This window comes from Peromyscus eremicus, chromosome 14 (genome assembly GCF_949786415.1).
Source record: "Peromyscus eremicus chromosome 14, PerEre_H2_v1, whole genome shotgun sequence".
NCBI classification, from domain to species: Eukaryota; Metazoa; Chordata; class Mammalia; order Rodentia; family Cricetidae; genus Peromyscus; species Peromyscus eremicus.
The window spans coordinates 74657813-74675253 of NC_081430.1; the positions used below are offsets into that span (position 1 = coordinate 74657813).

The following is a 17441-nucleotide window of genomic DNA, read 5'->3' on the forward strand; positions in this document are numbered from 1 at the left end:
TATGTGTTACAGTTGTGTAGCTTGGTCCTATTGTGGGACTCTTGACTATGGGAACAGGGGCTATCTCCAACACTTTCACAGGCTTTTGGAACCCAACTCCTCATTCTGGGTCATCTTGCCCAGCCTTGGTGCATGGGGAGGTGTTTAGTTTTACTGCAACTTGGTATGCCATGTTTTGTTGATATCCATAGGAGACCTGGCCTTTCCTGAACAGAAACAGAGGAAGAATAGATTGGGGGTGGGGGGTGGGAACAGAGTGGGGTGGGGAAGACTGGGAGGGGAGGCTGTGGCTGGGATGTAAAGTAAATACATAATAAATTTATTTTTTAAAATTGTCATTAGGTGGAAAAACTTAACACACCACAGGAAACAGTTTTGCACATAAAATATATATTCATGTGAATATTGATTAAAATGATTACATTTGTAAAATAGAATTACATAGCAGTATGTCTTTGAAACAAAAGGTTGGAAGATATGCACACATTGTGAGTCCCAAATAGAGTAGAACATGGATAGCGTTTAAGCACTTGGTTTCTGGATTTTAATGCCAGTAGATGATTAACTTAACAAGAAAATATCAAGATGTCCCTCTTCTAAAGTTAAAAGAAAGCAACACCACCAAGAAGAGAACAAGAGCAATCAAAACAACAACAACAAAGTAACCATATCATTTGTGGCATCTTCAGGAGGATATGCAGTAATCTAAACATTGTTCCAAGAGTGTGGCTGGTGTCTGTGGCTTTTCCAGCCTCACAGGTTGGTGTTCAGCCATCCAGGTCTGGGCACTAAAGTTGGGACCACTCCATTTCTGATGTTCTGTTGAATGCCATGAAGATTGATGACTACTGTTCCAGGGTCTCCTTACTAGTGTTGAGCTGTGAGACCTCAAATCTGAGGAGAGGAATGTTATATTGATGAGCTTGAGAATCCCCAAGGCCTCTTTGTCCACATTATATAAATGAGATGTCTCTTTGGTAAGAGTGGGAATGTTGGACACCTGCTTGGTCAGAGGGTAAAACCAGAGGCCATTTGGATATTAGTATAGACATCTTACATAATGGGAGAGGAAGGTCTGAAGTTCTGTTGGCCAGAGGTGGAGTTGGATACTCCATTAGTATGTGTGAGACAACCTTGGTCAACGGGAGACCTTGAATGTCCCCCAACACTAAACAGAGATGTACAACTAGGGATCAATGGGTCAGAGGTGAGAGGTCTGAAGCTTGCCAAGAGGCATGGGGAAGAAATGAGAACTCAAAGAACCCTGGGGAAAATCCAAGGCCCCCAGAGTCAGAGAGGAGATGTTTGAGGGCCTCTTGGAGAGAGAGTAGAAATCTGAGGTCTTTTTATAGAGCTAGAATAGTATGTTGGTCTGGGTAGAGGTGGAAATGTGCATACCCACTTCTTGACATGAGATCAAGGTCCCAGCTCACCTCAAACAGTGGAGCACATTCCAGGTACTGCCTTATCAGCTTCCAGCTCTTCTTTGGAGACTCAAACATCTGTCCACCGTAGTGAACATGTGGCAGGGCAGGCAGCAGTCTGAGATTTTGTCCAAAAGTCTGCGCGATAGTCTCAAGCTAGTTCTCCTTCTCAAGAGTATGTTCGGCTGCCCAGGTCTAGGTATGAATGATGAAGGCCACATTATATTGTTTTCTGCCTTAAGGCAGTGGGCTTTGGTTCTAGACTGTACTTGCTACTCTTGGGCTCTGATACTTTAAGACTAGTTGGTCTGGAGAATTCATTGGGAAAGAAAAAAATGTTCTAGGACCCCATGTTTGCGTGGGGAATGTCCGAGGCCCCTGAATCAGAAGAGAACCACGTGAGGCCCTCCTTGGGCAGAAGGGTATATTTGAAGACAACTTGGGCAGAAAGAGAAGATCCGAGGCCCCCTGGTAAAAGAGAGACAGTAGATTGAAATGCCTTTGGTTATAATGGAATGATCTGTGGCCCTATTACATAGACCCAGTAAGTCCACTCCCACAGGGCGTATTCAGGTCTGAGAACCCTTTGGATATTGGTGGACTGTAGCTCTATATTAGAACAGGCAGGTCTGAGAACCATTTGGTCAGAAGACAAATATTTGGGGTATACTTGGGGAGAGAGGAGAGTCTAAAAGCCACTTCAGAAAGAGAGGATACTCTTAGACTTCTTTGGGTAGGTGAGGCATATCCAATTTCCCAGTGGGCAGAAGAGGAATTTCTGCTATCACTTTGGGAGCAGGTGAAAGAGCCAAGACCCTTTAATGTAGAAGGATGAGATAGGAATACCCAGAACTGAATGGAATGGTCTCAACCTCTCTTGGTCATATGTCTGCTGCCCTATTGGGCAGAAGCTGAAGGTTGAATGATACTTTGAGAATTATAAGAAGTTCCAGTCACTCACTCCTTCATCGGCACCAAACTTGAAATCACAAACTAGATTACACATCTTCTGAATGTCCATATCAGCACTCTTAGAAGTCTTCTAAGAGGCTGCATGGCAGTAGTCTCTGATTTGGTGTCTTTGTCTAGTATATGTCCATCCATACATTCCTCAGCATGTAGGGCAGGACTTCTCTGTCTAAGGGACCAGAAGGAAGACAGTGTTTGGGTTACTATCATCTTGCTGGTCTTGTGTTCTGGGACCTCAGTCCAGAGTGCTCTGAGATCACTTTGGTCAGAACAGTACTTTCCAGGCCACCCAAATTAGAAGTTGTAGATATGAAATCCACTGGGCAGATGGTGAATATGTGGGCTTTCCTTGATCACACAGGCAGGTCTGAGGCACTTTTTATTGATGTGAATGTCTAAATCTCCATATGTAAGAGAGGGGAAGGACCTTGGCACTTTGGACAGAAATAGAAGTACTATTATGCCCTTTATCAAAGAAGCAATGTGGCAGACTTCATGGGAATAAGGGAAAATGTTGATGCACCCTGGTCATAAGGGGAATTTCTGAGACATTTTGTGCAATGAAGGTCTATACCTGTTTGTCAGAGGGGTAAAATCTCTGGCTGTATTCAATGAAATAGGAAAGAGTATTTTACATTGAGCATAAAGTGAATACCTTGTGGAGCAGAGGAATGCCTGGAACTGCCTGGTCAGCTTCCAACCTTTTTTTTTCAGTATTTAGAATATCCATATCTTTTGTGGGTCATGTGGAAGGTCGGGTATCCATATCTTTTGCGGGCTATGTGGAAGGTCAGGAAACAATTATTGCATTATTTTCCAGCAGGTTGGAAAATCCTCAGTCTAAGAAGCCTTTGGTCAGAGAGATAAGCCCAAGGCCCCTTTGTTCAGAGAGGTCATGTCTTAGATTGTACATAGCAGGGAGAAAGTTGGATGCAATCCTAGACAGTTGGGAATAAAGCGGGCATACATAGTCAATAGAACAAGATCTACGGACCTCTTACAAGAGGTGGTGGGCCTGAATCTCCCTTGGGAAAAAGAGGACATTTTCAGGCCAACTTGAGGATTGGGAGAAAATTTCTTCCTCCCCTAGACAGAGGGGGAAAGACTAAGTCTTTATGAGTAGAAGTGGCGTGTTTGTGGCTCCCATGTACAGAGGGAGAGAATATGAAAGAAAGACATTTTCAGAGCTCTTGGAAAGAGGGCAAGAATTTGGTGGCCACTGAAACAAAAGGAATAGTTCTGATGTCCCTTTCAGAGAAGGTGTTAGAGGTGAGACATATTTAAGTGGAAGTGGAAGGTCTGAGCCCTCCTTCTTCTCAAAGGGGATGATTGAATCCTTGGTCAGAGCGAGCACATTTTGAGGTCCTTTTTGCCTGGACGTGGAAAGTCTTAGGGCCTTGGGCATATAGAGATGATCTCTGGCCCCCTCATTTGTGCAGCTTAGATATCAGGCCCTCTTGGTTAGAGAGTGTGCATTTGATGTCTTCTGGGCAGAAATGGATGGTGTTTAGGAGCTGAAGACTAAAGCAGATGTAGGGAGAGTAGCAAAGTCACCAACCATGTAGAGAGAAGGGAGTGTCCCAGCCTACCTTGTGCAGTGGAGGAAGGACTCCATCACAGTGTAGAAGATTCACATCTCCAGGCACACTGTGGCAGGCCTGGCAGCAATCTGAGCATTATTATCAGTCATGATTGGCAATCTCAGTCTCTAAGTCCTCTTATCACCAGCTATATTGGTGTGTACATGAAGAATGCGACCTCTTCACTTTAGTGACTAGAATGAAGGCAGATGACCTAAGTTTCAGGCTCTGTCAACTCAAAGCAGAACAAAGTGAAGTCCCTTGAGTTACACATGTATTTTCCTAGTGGTCATGGTTAGAGGGAGAAGATCTAAGGCCCTCCATTAGAGGGATAATTTGGAGGCCCACGTGCACATGGGGTGTGCTCTGAGGACCCTTTGATCCTGATCCCCTTGGGAAAAATGGAAATTCTGAGATTGCTATAGTAAAAGACAGTCATTCTTATGTCTGTCCTTGGACGGAGGGGGAAGGTCTGGGGTATGGTAATAGCAGAAAGGCCTGACAACCACTTTAATCAAAGTTCTGATAATCCTTCATCAAAATGGCATGATGTGTGATGCCTTGAGAATAAGGACAGTTTGGGGAGCCCATATTCAGAGGGGAAACTTCTGAGGTCATTCTGAACTGCCTTTCTTAGACAGAAAATGTTCGGCCATGTTTAACCAAATAGCAGGATCCAGTCACTCCACTGTGCAGAAGGGAAAAGCCTAGCTTACCTTGGGTGGTGGGAGAATGGTGTGGTTTTACATCATGTGTTTCCAACTGCTCTTTTCACCTTCCATTATCCATATATTACACTGACTGTTGGGAAGAGTACAAGAAGCAATTACAACGCGCTTCCAAAAGGATGTGTGATTGTCTGGACTTTGATGCTTCCTCGAGGTTGTATTGATCTGTGATTATCCATCAGTAAAAGATGGGAACATTACAGAAGACAGTTTCTAACAACCATTTCTGGGCAGATAGAATGACTATTAGTTTTAGCTTTCTATATTTTGCCATCTGATCTAAACCTAGAATCTTGTGAGGTCCCATTGGTGACAAATGTGTTTGCCTAGCAATCTTGGTTACAGGGATTGACACTAAGGTAATACAAGTTCAAGGGTCACATGTAAGGTGCACTTTGAAGGCAAGGAATTGTCTAGGGCCTCCCAAGGTCAGAGGCTAGATCTGAAGCTCCATTGAGTATAGAGTAAAGGAATGAGACCCCCTTGGCCATGGGAGCCAATTCTGAGGTCTCATTCCTCATTGTGGCCAGACACTTGTGGGCAAAAATGGGATCTCTGTAGTCTTTGTGGTTGAAAGGAGGTAATCATAGCCCTCTTTAGCACTACACTGAGCTGCATGTGGGCAGATCTTATTCTCACTTGTACAGAGGGAGTGGTGTAAGGAATACTTGGTCTGAGCCCTCTTTAGTCAGAGGGAAATGACTTAGGCCCACTTGCAAAGAAACTGAAAGTTTGAGGGTTTTTTCCACAGAATGAGTACTTGAAACCACCTTGGGCAAATGGGGAAGGTCTGCAGTAGGCTTTGTCCTGGGAGGGAGATTTGACATTCTCTTCAACTAAGTAAAAGGAGTGAGGTAACTTGAGAAGAGAGGAAGAGCTGGGCCCCTTGTCAGAAAAAGAAAACTTTGACCCCTGGTTGGGCAAAGGTATGAGCTGGAAAACCCTTGGATGGAGAGGGGAAGTGCCATGCACAGTTCTGTTGAAGACGGATGTCCCTGCAACCTTATTCAATGAAGGAAGGTCCCATCACTGCACTTCAGCTTCCAGCTCTGCTTTAGAATTTCCAAATCTTGTGTTGAGTCTCAGAGAGTTTGGGAGGCAACCAGCGCCTTCTTCAAAGAGCCTGGATGGCTGTCCCTGGCTAGGTTGCCTCTTCTCTTACTTTGTCTTAGTCCATATCTGGGAGGCAATGATGGGGCCACCTGATTTCTAGTGATGGGATTGAAGAGCAGAGCATAGGATCCAGTCTCTAAAAATACACTTAGGAACTGGGCCCTCAAACCAGAGTGGAGCAATGCATTTCCCTAGCCACCAAGATCAAAACTGAAATGTTTAAATCTCTCTTATTTGGAGTAGCATATGTTGGAGGTGCTTCAAAGACTTAAGGGGATGCTTGAGGATTTGTGAAATAATAATAATACAAGGCATGATGCAATATTATTCAAAAGAGAATGTCCAATGCCATCTTGAGAATAAAAGGAATGCCTGAGTTTCCTTGGGTTAAAAACAGAGGTTCCTATTCCCCCTTAAACAGGTAGGTAACATATAAGACCACATTGTTAATGGGGGAAGGGTGGAGGCTCTGTATGACGCAGGGTAGTTCTCATGACGCCAATAAACAAGGAATGTGTGAGGTCTCGTGGGAATAGCGGAGTTCTGAGACCCTCTCCTCAGGAATGAGAAGTCATGAGACCACCTTCTGAAAAGGAGAAACCCTGAACATCTTTGTTCTCAGGGAGGGGGCCCCCAGCCATATTTGATAAAATAGGAATATGCAATTCACCCATGGTCAGAAGGGGAAAGTCCCAGGCTATTCTGGGTAACGGGAAAAGGTCCTGGCTCTGCCTCACTAGCTTCCAGCTATTTTCCCCAATACAAACATACAAACCCTGTGTGAAATCTTTGAGAGTCTAAGGCAAATCTCATAACAGTTTTCCAACAGGGTAAGTGGTTATGCAAGCATTGGTGTTTCCTCAAGGTGTGTTGAGCTGAACATATCTGTGGATACAAGATAGGAATAGTGTATTTTCGATAACCAATTTTGAGGCAGATGGCTTGAGAGCTGATTTCATCTTTCTATCTGCTGCCTATGATCTAAAAGCAGAAAGTTGTGAGGTCTCATTGGTCACACATGTGTTCGTATGGCTATCTCTGTCAGAGGGGTCAGCTCTACAGCAATCTTAGTTAATAGGGGTATGTGTGACGTCACCATGGAAAGAAGGGGAGCTCCGATGGTTCTTTAGACATAAGGGTGGGCCTAAAGTTGCAAAGAGCAGAGGGTAGAGGTCTGAGACATCCCTCGGATACGGGGGACAGTTTTGAGTGCCCTTTCCATAGAGCTTGATTTCCCAGATCTCCTTTTACAGAAACTGGATGTTTGAAATCCTCTTGCTGGATAGAGGTATATAATTGGCCCACAACCTAGTGGGAAGATCAGGAATGTCTGAATCTTGTTTGTGCAGAGTGGTATAATGCACTTTTGGGTCTGACACCCCTTTAATGAGAAAAGAAAAGACTCAGAGCCACTTGGTAGGAATGGGAATATGTATATAAGGACCATGTAACACAAAAAAAATGTTTTAGGCCCCGTTGGGAAAATGGGGTTTAGAACAACCTTAATCTTAGGAGAGTTCTGACATCCTGTTCCACATACTGAGAAGGAATAATATAGTAATAATAATAATAGTAATAATAATAACAGGAAAAGTGGAAGCTCTGAGCCCTATGTAAGAGAGAAATCCTCTGAGGCCCATTGAAAAATGAAGACAGAATCTCCTTTGGGCAGAGGGTGAAGGTGCCATATACACTTCTGTTGAAGGTGCATATCCCAGGTACCGTATGAAGTGGAGAAAGTTCCCAGCATTGATCATGAGCTTCCAACTCTTATTCAGAGTTTTGTATCTTCATAGTTTGTGTTCATTCTGGGAGAGACAAGGCAGCAACAACCCATGTCTTCTTCCAAGGGCCCGAAGGACTGTCCCTGGCTAGGTTGTTTCCTCTAGTTTGTGTTCAGCTGTCCTGATCTAGGCAGAGATGTTGAAGTCATTCCATTTCTACTGACTGGTCTAAAGGCAGACACCATGGGTTTCTATGCTGCGATTGCTAAACTTGGCCTATGGGACCTCAAACCAAAGTGGACTGGTACCCCTTGTTTATAGAAAGAGTCTCTCAAAGACCTGTACCTGATCAGTTCAATGTGAGACCCATTTGGCCATATGTGGAAAGATGTCAGGCCCCATTCTTGAACAGAAGAAAGGTTTGTGTTGGTAGGGTTAGTAGGAATGAGCAGAAAGGTCCTAGAATACTTCATGCAGAGGATGAAGCTCCCAGGTTACCTTGGGAGTTGGATTGAAGGTGCGGGCAATACCTTATCAAGTCCAAACGTCCTCATACTCCAGAACACCCTTGTGTTCTGGACTCTGAGCCTTGCTTGCCAGCACTCAGAGCATTTTTCTTATAGGTTGGTTGGTAATCCCTGGCTCTGCATCCTCCACAAGCCTTTCATCAGCAGCACAGGCATGGGCAACAAAGATGGAACTGCTCTGTTTCTGTAGAGAATCTTAAAAGTAGAAGGTGTTTGATCGGGGATCAGATTTTTACAGTCATGTCCCAGGATATCCATTCAGAGTGATCTGACATCCCTTTGGTCATTTGGGATTGCCTGGCCACCCAGGTCAGAAGGGAAAGACTGAGACCTCAGTTAGAGGAAGAGAGCTGAGGTCTCTGTGGATAGAAGTGGTTTCTCTGAGGAAGCCATTGTCAGGGAGTGTTGATTTGAGGTGTACTTCAGAAAAAGATGAACATCTGAGAGAGTTTTCATGTCACTGGCCCAGTCTGTATTCCCTCAATCATATGAGTTTGTATCGGTCCCCTTGAAATGAAATGGTGTGTCTAAAGTCCGCTTGTTCAAGGAAAGTAGAAATGTAGCCAACTTCCTTGACAAGGTATTATGTCAGAGGTTCTTCATGACATCAGTATTGGGCCTCCAGTTTACCTTGCACTGAAGGGCAAATTTGGGATCCATTTATTAAGAAGAATTGCTGAGGCCCACTCCATAATATCAGGAAGTGTGTGGCCCCCTCACGCAAAATGAACACCTAGGCTTCCTTTGGACAAACTGGAAAAATGTAGGTCTTCCTTTGTTTCAGGAGGAAGATCTCCTAAATCAAAGGGAGAAAGAGTAAGTACCGTTGGGGAGAGAGGTGTTTCTGAGGCCCATGTGACAGGGGAGATGTGGTCAGAGTATGAAAATCCCATACAACTCTGAGCAAAAATTAAAACGAATACCATACCTCATAAGGTGCCAGCATTGCCTTGCCTTCTAACTCTTCTCCACAGGTTAGGATGTTCATATCTTTAGCTGAATCTGCAAGAGACCAAGCATCAGTACCAGGATTCATTAGCAGCTTGGGTAGGAGCCCCAGTGTGGTTGACTCCTAAGAATTGTGTTCAGCCAACCAGAACTGGGTGGGACTGATGATTCCACACTATGACAGGTAATTTCACTCAAGGAAGTGACATGGGTTCCAGATTTCCTTGGTCTTCTTCTGTCAGCTCTAACCAGAGTGACCAATGCTCCTTGGTCAGAGGTGAAATATCACATGTGCCCTTGCTCAGAGGGGCAAGTTCTGAGGGCCCTTGGTGTCAAAGGGGAGATTTTAAGGCCTAAGTTATCAGATCAAAAAAATAATAAGGTTTAGGAAAGGAGACAGATCCCAGACCTTGTTGGGCAGAGGAGAACATCCCTGCTTACCTTTTCTAGAGGAGGAGGGTCTAGACACTCCTAGTCAGTCTCCAAATCTTCAGTGAACTCTAGAAAAATCCTTATCTCTGAGGACTTGTTGAGGCTTGACAGCAACCAGAGGGTTCTTCTGACAGGTGGGGCTGTTCTCTACTTAAACTCACGATAAGCTGCACAGGTGTGGATGTGGAAGACAGTCATCTTTCTGGTGAGCAGCTTGAAAATAGATGGCCTTGGGTCCAGGGTGAGGTTTTTATTCTTCTGTCATGTGATTTCAGTCTAGCGTTCCATGAGGTTCCTTTGGTGGTCAAGAGTGTATTTCCTAGTCACTCAGGTCTGAGAGAGAAGCTCTAGTCTCTCTTAGATGTCTGGTAGACCAGAGTCAGCCAGGAACACAAGGAGAAGCTCCTGTGTTTTCTTGGTAATGGGGTCTCAGTTTCAAGTACCTGTCAGCAGTGAAAATATTTGAGACAGGGCCAGCTCTGTAACTTTCTTCATCGAAGGGGCATGTCTCAGACCCCTCCAGTACAGACAGACAAAGTCTAAAGTTTTCTTGTTCAAAGAGGGTGTGTTACAGCAGCCCTGCTTTTGCATATCTTGAAAGTCAGGGACTTCTATGGTTGGAGGAAATAAGTCTATGGCCCTCTTCAGAAGATGTTCCAGTGAGAAGTAAGTCTCCTGAATTAGTGAGATAGTTTCTTCTCCGGGGGCATATCTAATACTCGATGGAGTTATTATCTGGAGGTATGAATCCTCCTGGTTCTGGAAGGATAATTCTGAAGCCCCATTGTGACTTTGCATAAATTCTATGGCACATTGATTTTATAGGGGTTGTATTTGTGTCCCTCTTGGGACACTAAAGAGGTCTGTGGCCACTTGCTTCTCAAGTTATATATCTAAGGTCCCCTTCAGTCATTGAGAATGTGTTTGACACCCTTGTTCTGAAGTGGTAAGTATGAGGCCCATTTGTCAATTAATGATTGTCTGAGGTCCTCTGGTTCTCAAAGGAAAGGTGTGTCAATGTCTCTTGTCAATTAGTAAATGTCTGATGTCCTCTGCTTCTCAAAGGAAAGATGTGTCAATGTCCCCTGAACACTGGGGAATGGCTGAAGCTTTTGATGTTGACGAGGTAAACCCAAAATCCCCTGAGTTACTGGGGAAAGTTGTGAGTTACCTTGTTTCTAGACAGATAAGACTGGGGCTACCTGGGCCATTGGGGAGGGTCTGAGCTCCCCTGGTTCTGAAGGACAGATCAGAAGTCCCCTTGGTCCAGACAGCAGTTTGGAAGACCTGTGGTTCTGCAGTGGTAGCTGTGAAGCCTGCTTGAGAACTGGTGGAGTGCATTTGGTCCTGATTCAGAGGAGATGTGCCTGAGCACACCATGAGCCCCTGAAACAATTTGAACTCCACTTCAGACATTGGGGAAAGTATGAACCAGGAAGCTAAATGCACTCCACTAATTCTCAAGCAGGCTTCAGACCTACCACTTCAGAACCACAAACTGCTGTATGGACCAAGGGATCTTCTGATCTGTCCTTCAGAACCAGGGGAGCTCAGATATTCCCCAATGGCCCAGGTGGCCTCAATCTTATCTGTCTAGAAACAAGGTAACTCACAACATTTACCAGTAACTGGGGGGTGGGGGGGTTGGATCTACCCCCTCAACAACAAAAGCTTCAGCCATTCCCCAGTGTTCAGGGGACATTGTCACACCTTTCCTTTAAGGGCCAGGGGGCCTCAGTCATTCACTAATTGCCTTCTGATTCTGAAGGAATAAGTCTGAGGCCCCTTTGTCAGAAACACAATTTGGAGAACCCTTGGACAGAGTGAGAATATTTGAGGCACCCACAGACAAACAGGGAATTTTGAGGGCACCATTCTTTGGAGGCAGAAAGTCTCATGTTGGGGAAAGCAGAAAGGTCAAAGAGTTTGATGGGGAACAGGGGCACATCAAGAGTCAATTTGGGGATTAGAGAAGGCCTGAACATTTCCTTATCCAATCTTCATGGGAATCTAGAACATCCATGACATGCAGGGCAGGCAGCAGTGTGATCAATCTCCAACATGCTAGGAGACAGTTCCCAGCTAGGTCTCCTGACCAATTCAGCTACCTACTTCTGAACATGAAGGGCATGGGCTTCTTTATTTCTGTTGACCAAGATAAAGGCATATATCCTGGGTTTAGGGTGCTGCTGGATACTCTTAAGCTCTAGGAATCAGGTCCTTTTATTTTTTTCACAGAGGTCATGAAGTCAGATGACTGGAATAAGAAACACCCAGAGCCTCTTAGGCAGAGGGAGTTGATCTGTCCCCCGCTAGGTCAGATGAAGTCAGTCTAGGGCCACATTAGTCAGTAGGAACACATACTGTTCTCAACGGGTAATAGATTGTGTAGCATGTTCTAGGTAGAAACTGTGACATATTCTTAATCAGAAGGGAAACACCTGCCTTGCTTATGGTCAGGTGGGTCTATCTGATGCCTTGATGTGCATCTGAGGGAGCCAGGAATGGAAGTCAAAGGTTTAACAGCTGTTTGATGACAAGGAAATGTTCTAAACTCCCGTTGTTCATGTGGGGCACAGAGTGGAAAAATATGAGTCCAGCTTGTGGATAAGTAGATCTGAAGATGTCATGGTAAGAGAGAGTAGGGCCCAGGCTCCCCTCTTGAGATGAACATCTTAAGAACTTCAAGTTGACAGGCTTGTAAGGTCTGAAGCCTCCATGGGCAGAAGAGAGTATGTGGGAGCCTTCCAAGGGCAGAAGTTGAAGTTCTGACCCACTCTTGTTTAGAGGGCACATCTCTGAGTTCCCTTTGGTCACAAGGAGCACATGTGAGGCTCAGCTTGTTAGATTGGGTATGCCTGAGGCTCTCTCTTTCAGATTGAAACATTCTAAGACTGCCTTGAACAGGATGACCATGAGAAATTCTGAAGCCCCTTTGGTCCCGTTGAGAAGGTCTGATACCTGCTTGGGGGGAGAGGTTAGAACTCCCGCTCCCTTTTCGTAGCGGGATCCTTTGGAGACTGCATGAGATTGAATATGAATATCTGTGGCCTCCTAGGAAAGAAGGGTCACGTGTAGGGGCCCCATATTCATATTGGAAAACTGTGCCTGTCCCTTGGTAAGAGAGGGAAGATCTCAGGTCCCCTAGTTGAGACAGGGTATGTCTGAATTCTTCTTGGACAACAGAGAATGATGTGCCACTCGCTTTTGGAACTGGTGAATATATGTTGAGTCCCCATTGGACAGGATGCAAAGCCCTGAGCCCCTCTCTGGCACTAGTGGAAGGTTTCTGTACCTCTAGGACAGAAAGAAAGAGGGTTTTGTCTAAAGTCCTCCTTGGTAGAAATAGAGTGTCTGACATCATTGATTTGGGGTGATGAGGAGGGTATGACACTCCCATTGGGACTGTCTCCATCCAGAGATGAGTTGAAGCTTTCTTGGGCTGCAGGGGAAGTTTTGATGGCTTCTTGAGTACAAAGGGCATCTCTGAGTCTTCTCCTGGTAGGAGGAGAAGTAGTATGGCTGGAAGTCCCATGGGGAAAGGTGGAATGTCTGAGATTCTCTTCATGAAAGGGAGTAATTCCCAAGCCCCCTTCTGTACAGATGAAAGGTTCTATGTTCTCTTGGGGAGTAGGTTTTGGTTTCTGGTCCCTTTTGGCAGATGAAGAATGTCTGAGCTGACTTTTTGACAAAAAGAATTGTTTACAGCCCTCATGCTCTGAGTAGGAAGCGTGAACATCTGCTTTGTCAGAGGGGGCCTTTTCCAATTTGGTTTTGGTAGATTTGGAATGTCCAGGGATGCCTTGGGGAGATGGAGAACTTCTGCAGCCCTCCTCCTGAGATTGTGAGGATCTGCAGTCTCCCCTATCAGAAGGAGAATTGGTGAGGCTCCCTTTGGGCTCAGTCTTAAGCCTTACACCCCCTTTGTTGGGAATGGAAACTTTGCCCCCCTTTTTGGGAGAATGATGAAGTTTCAAGCCGTCATCTTCTGATGAGACAGATTTGAGGCCTGCTTCTTTAGAAGCATGTCTCGATTTTGTTTTCTTGGATTTAGAATGTTTGGAGTCACCTCATAGAGAGGGAGGATGTCTGAGATCTTCTCTAGGAAGGGAACTAGATCTGAAGCTCAACTCTGATGATGTTGGGAGTGGAACACTCCTCTGAGGAGTAGAGGTAGGACTTGAGTCCTTTCAGGCCTACATTGAAGATGTGAGCTTACCTTTGGCAGAAAGGATAGATCTTAACCCATGAAGTTCTGAAAGGGGATATCTAATACCCCTTTCAGTAAATGGGACGTGTCTTGATACATTTTTGGTACAATTGTAATGTTTGGGGCATATTTTTTGAACAGGAGAATGCCTTGGGCATTCTTTATGAGAAAGAATAGGAATGAAGTCTCCAGGTGCACAAATGGACAGTCCTGGAAACTCTGTGGAAAAGCAAGATCCCACAGCTTCTTGGGTAGATGGCATAGGTTCTAGAGGCCCTTGGCTGGTTTGGTGTTTTCCGGAGTATCATGGAGAGATGTTGATGGCCCCAGATTTCCTTGAGGAGATACAGAAGGGCCAAGAGCATCTTGGTTAGATTTCAAAAGTCTCAGAGCCCCTAGCACAGATGGAAAAGATTCTAGAGTGTCTGACATTGATTCCAAAATTTTACAAACCTCTTTGGTAGACGACAACATTTTGATTGTCTCTGGAGAAAGTGGGGGAAGGTTTCAGAATCTGCACAGAAGGAAGTAAAAGTCCTAGAGAATCTTGGGAAGGTGGTGAAATTTCTGTAATCCCATGGGTAGAAGATGTTATTTTCTAGAGTACTTTGGGTACATGGCAATGTTCCTAGTGCCCCCTGGGCAGATTGAGAATGTCCAAGATCTCCTGGATCAGATGATGACTGTCGTAAAGGCCCTTGATCCAAACAAGTGCCTGAAGCCTCTTGGGATGACAAGGAAGTATCTGGAGACCCTTGAGCAAATGATGAATGTCCAAGAGATTCTTGTACTGATGTGGACTGTCCCAAGCCCCTTTTGTAGACAATGCATTTCCTAAATAGGTTTTCTGAGGTGGTGAATCTTCTGGAGTTGTTTTTTTGTTTTTTTGTTTTTGTTTTTTTTTTCACCCAAAGACATTTACTGTAAACTGTGGTCTGTTAGTGAAGGTTTTATAGGCCCAGTTTGAGATGAGGCAGATTTCACAGGCCCTTGGTCAGATAGAGAATGTTCCAGAGTTTCCTGGGAAAATGTTGGTGATGCCAGTATCACTTGGTCAGATATTGAAGGGTCCACAGCACCTTGGGCAGATGTTTAAAGTTTCAGTGCCTCTAGGGCAGATACCAAAGTTTCTAGAGACCTTGAGATATATTTTAAATTTCTATAAACCTCTTGGTAAGGGGGCAAAGGTTCTGATTTCTCTAGTTTAAATTGTGAAGGACCCAGAGTCCTCTCCAAAGGAGCCTGGATTCCTAGAACACTTTGAGCAGATGGTGCAGACTCTACAGACCCTTGGATAGATGATGATGTTTCTCTAGCACCTTGAGTAGATGATGATGTTCTTAGAATACCTTCTGAAGATTGGGAGAGTCCACAGTCTCCTGGAGCAGATGAATATGCTAAAGCCTCTTGGGCTAAAGAAGGGCCAAGATCCTCTTGGGAAGATGTGTAAGTTTTTGGAGTCCATTGATCAGGTTGTGAATGTCCTATGTACTCTTGTGTTGATATGGAAGTTCCCAGAGTCCCTTGGGCAGATAGTGAATCTCCTACACATCCTTTCTGAGATGGTAAAGGACCAAGAGACCCTTGGTCAGCGCTAGGCAATTCTGGACACAATTGGGCTGCTAATAAAGATTCCAAGGTCCCTGGTACAGATGGAGTAGGTCCTACTGAACCTTTAGAAAATGGAGAAAATTGAAGAATTTCCTGGAGATATTTTGATGATCCCTGAATTGGTTGGTCAGAATCACAAGGGCACACAGCACCTTGGGCAGATATTGAATGTCCCAGAGAACCTGGGAGAGGTGGCAAGGTTCCTAGTGTCCCTGATGAAGCTTCAGGAAATTTAGAAACCATCTGGGGAGATGGCAAAGTTTGTGATGTCTTTAGAATATGTTGGAAAGGTACCAGATACCCTGGGGAATGAGGCTGAAGTGCTAGAGTACCTTGCACATCTAATGAAGCATCTACAGTTCTCTGGACAGAAGGTGATGTTTCTAGACTATTGTGGGAAGATAGCAAACTTTGCAATATCCCTTGGGCAGAGGGAGAAAGTCCACCTCCTGGGACAGATGGGAACTGTGCTACAGCCCCTTGATCATAAGAAAGGTCTAGCACTTTGGGGGAAGATGTGGAGGTTTCTGGAGACCCTTGAGCAAATGATGAATGTCCTAGAGACTCTTTCCCCTGGGAAAATTGGGAAGGTCCCTGAGTTTCCAGAGAAGGAGACTTGAGTCTCAGATGGCCTTGGGCATATGGCAAAGGTTCTTTATTCCCCTGGCTAGCTGGTGAAAGTTTCATAGCCCCTTGGGCAGATGTCGATGTTCCTAGAACACCCTGGGCAGATGGAGAAGATCCTAGAGTCACTGAAGTAGATGGTGAAGATCCCAAATCCCCTGTTGAAGAATTGGATATCCTTGTATCACCATGTGTACATGTAGAAACTTTCAGAGTTTCATGCGAAGACAGGCAAGGTCCTTCAGCTTCTTGGAAAGATAACAAAGGTCCTGCACTCACTTGAACAGATAAGGAAATTACCAAAGGCCCCAGAGAAGATGCTGTAGGTCCTAGAGTCCCTCGTCCAGATGAAGAAATTACCATGTGCCCTTTTGAAGAAGGCATAGATCTTGAAGAATCTGAAGCAGATTGATCTGTTTGTTGAACCCTTTTGGCAGACTGCAAAGACTCAAGAGGTGTCTGGGAAGAAACAGAAGGTTCTAGAGTACCTTGTCCATGTGTAGAGAGATCTAAAGTCCCTTCTACAGACAGGGAAGGTTCCCAAATACTTTGGGAAAAAAGGAAAGGACTCAAGTTTCCCTGGGTAGATATGGAAAGTTCCAGAGTCCCTTCATCATATACCACACGTCCTGGGGTAGCTGTAGAAGTTTTGCATGCACCTGATGCAGATGATGAACATTGTGGAGTCTCCCAGGGAGATGGCAAAGGTTCTAGAGATGCTTGCTCAGTTATAGAAATTCTCGGAGACCCTTGGGCAGATTTCAAAGTTTCTACCATCTTTTGGGCATGGTGGGTATATTCCTGAGACACTGGGGTAGATGGTAAATGTGGTACTGTGCTCTGTGCAGAAGTGGACTGTGAGGCTGTACCTTGTGTGTGTGAGGAAGTGATTGAAAGCCCTTGAGCAGATGGAGGATGTCCTGCAGTCCTTTGTGTAGATGTAGACAGTCCCATAGTCCCTTGTGTAGATAGGCAGGAACCCACAGATCCTTGAGCACAATGAGGAGATGTGTGACTCCCTTGTTCTAAAGAGGAATGTCCCAGGGGCTTCAGGGCAGATATGCAAAGTTGGGTAGATAGCAAATGTGCTAGATCCCTTGAGACTGATTGCTTAGATCCTTGGTCATGTTGCAAATATCCTATAGTCCCTGAGGTAAACGGCAATGACCTTGTAGTCCCTTGGACAGATGGTGATTTATCCTCAGATTCTACCACACAAGACAAGTGGCCTAGCTTACTTTGGAAAGATGTTGGTGGTCTCAGAACTGATAAGGAAGATGTCAAATGTTCTAGAGACCCTGAGCTGTATGAGAAAGAACACGTTGTACTCTGGACAGATATAGAATGTTCCTGAGGTCCTTGATTAGAGAGCAGAGATGGTAGAGGTCTTGAAGCAGATGGACAGGATTTCAGACCACCCATGGCAGAAGGAGAATTTTCCACAGATTCAGAGTTAGATGGTAAAATTTCAAGCGCATCTTGGGCAGATGTCAAATATCCATGAGTCTCCTGATGAGTTGAGGAATGTTTAAAAGCTCCTATGCTAGGTGG

General features: G+C 44.9%; 1 protein-coding gene and 1 long non-coding RNA gene across 5 annotated transcripts; both read right to left on the bottom strand.

Annotated features, from left to right (window-relative positions):
- Window positions 1-373: 373 nt before the first annotated feature.
- On the bottom strand, window positions 374-10874 carry LOC131924690 (uncharacterized). Of its 4 annotated transcripts, none has more exons than XR_009382998.1 (8): window positions 9455-10874; window positions 8994-9067; window positions 8069-8260; window positions 6590-6699; window positions 3983-4774; window positions 3049-3171; window positions 1434-1892; window positions 374-894 (listed from the first exon to the last, which is right to left on the bottom strand). It is a non-coding gene; the product is annotated as an uncharacterized LOC131924690 (long non-coding RNA). The 4 variants fall into 4 exon arrangements; XR_009382997.1 differs by having other exon boundaries at window positions 6590-7724; XR_009382996.1 differs by lacking the exon at window positions 6590-6699 and having other exon boundaries at window positions 1434-1619.
- A 1735-nt stretch (window positions 10875-12609) lies between these two features.
- LOC131923996 (uncharacterized) lies at window positions 12610-16569 on the bottom strand. The gene is made up of 2 exons (XM_059279189.1): window positions 16512-16569; window positions 12610-13514 (listed from the first exon to the last, which is right to left on the bottom strand). Exons 1-2 carry the CDS (start codon window positions 16567-16569, stop codon window positions 12721-12723), a joined length of 852 nt encoding a protein of 283 aa, XP_059135172.1. The 3' UTR covers window positions 12610-12720.
- Window positions 16570-17441: the final 872 nt, after the last annotated feature.

Excerpts from the sequence above, each read along its gene's own strand:
- LOC131923996 (XM_059279189.1), bottom strand. The coding sequence starts at position 16,569 with ATGTTCATCATCTGCATCAGGTGCATGCAAAACTTCTACAGCTACCCC. Across the intron at positions 13,515-16,511 it reads CAGCTACCCCAGGACGTGTG|GTGACTCCAAACATTCTAAA; the intron begins GTATATGATGAA and ends CCTCTCTATGAG.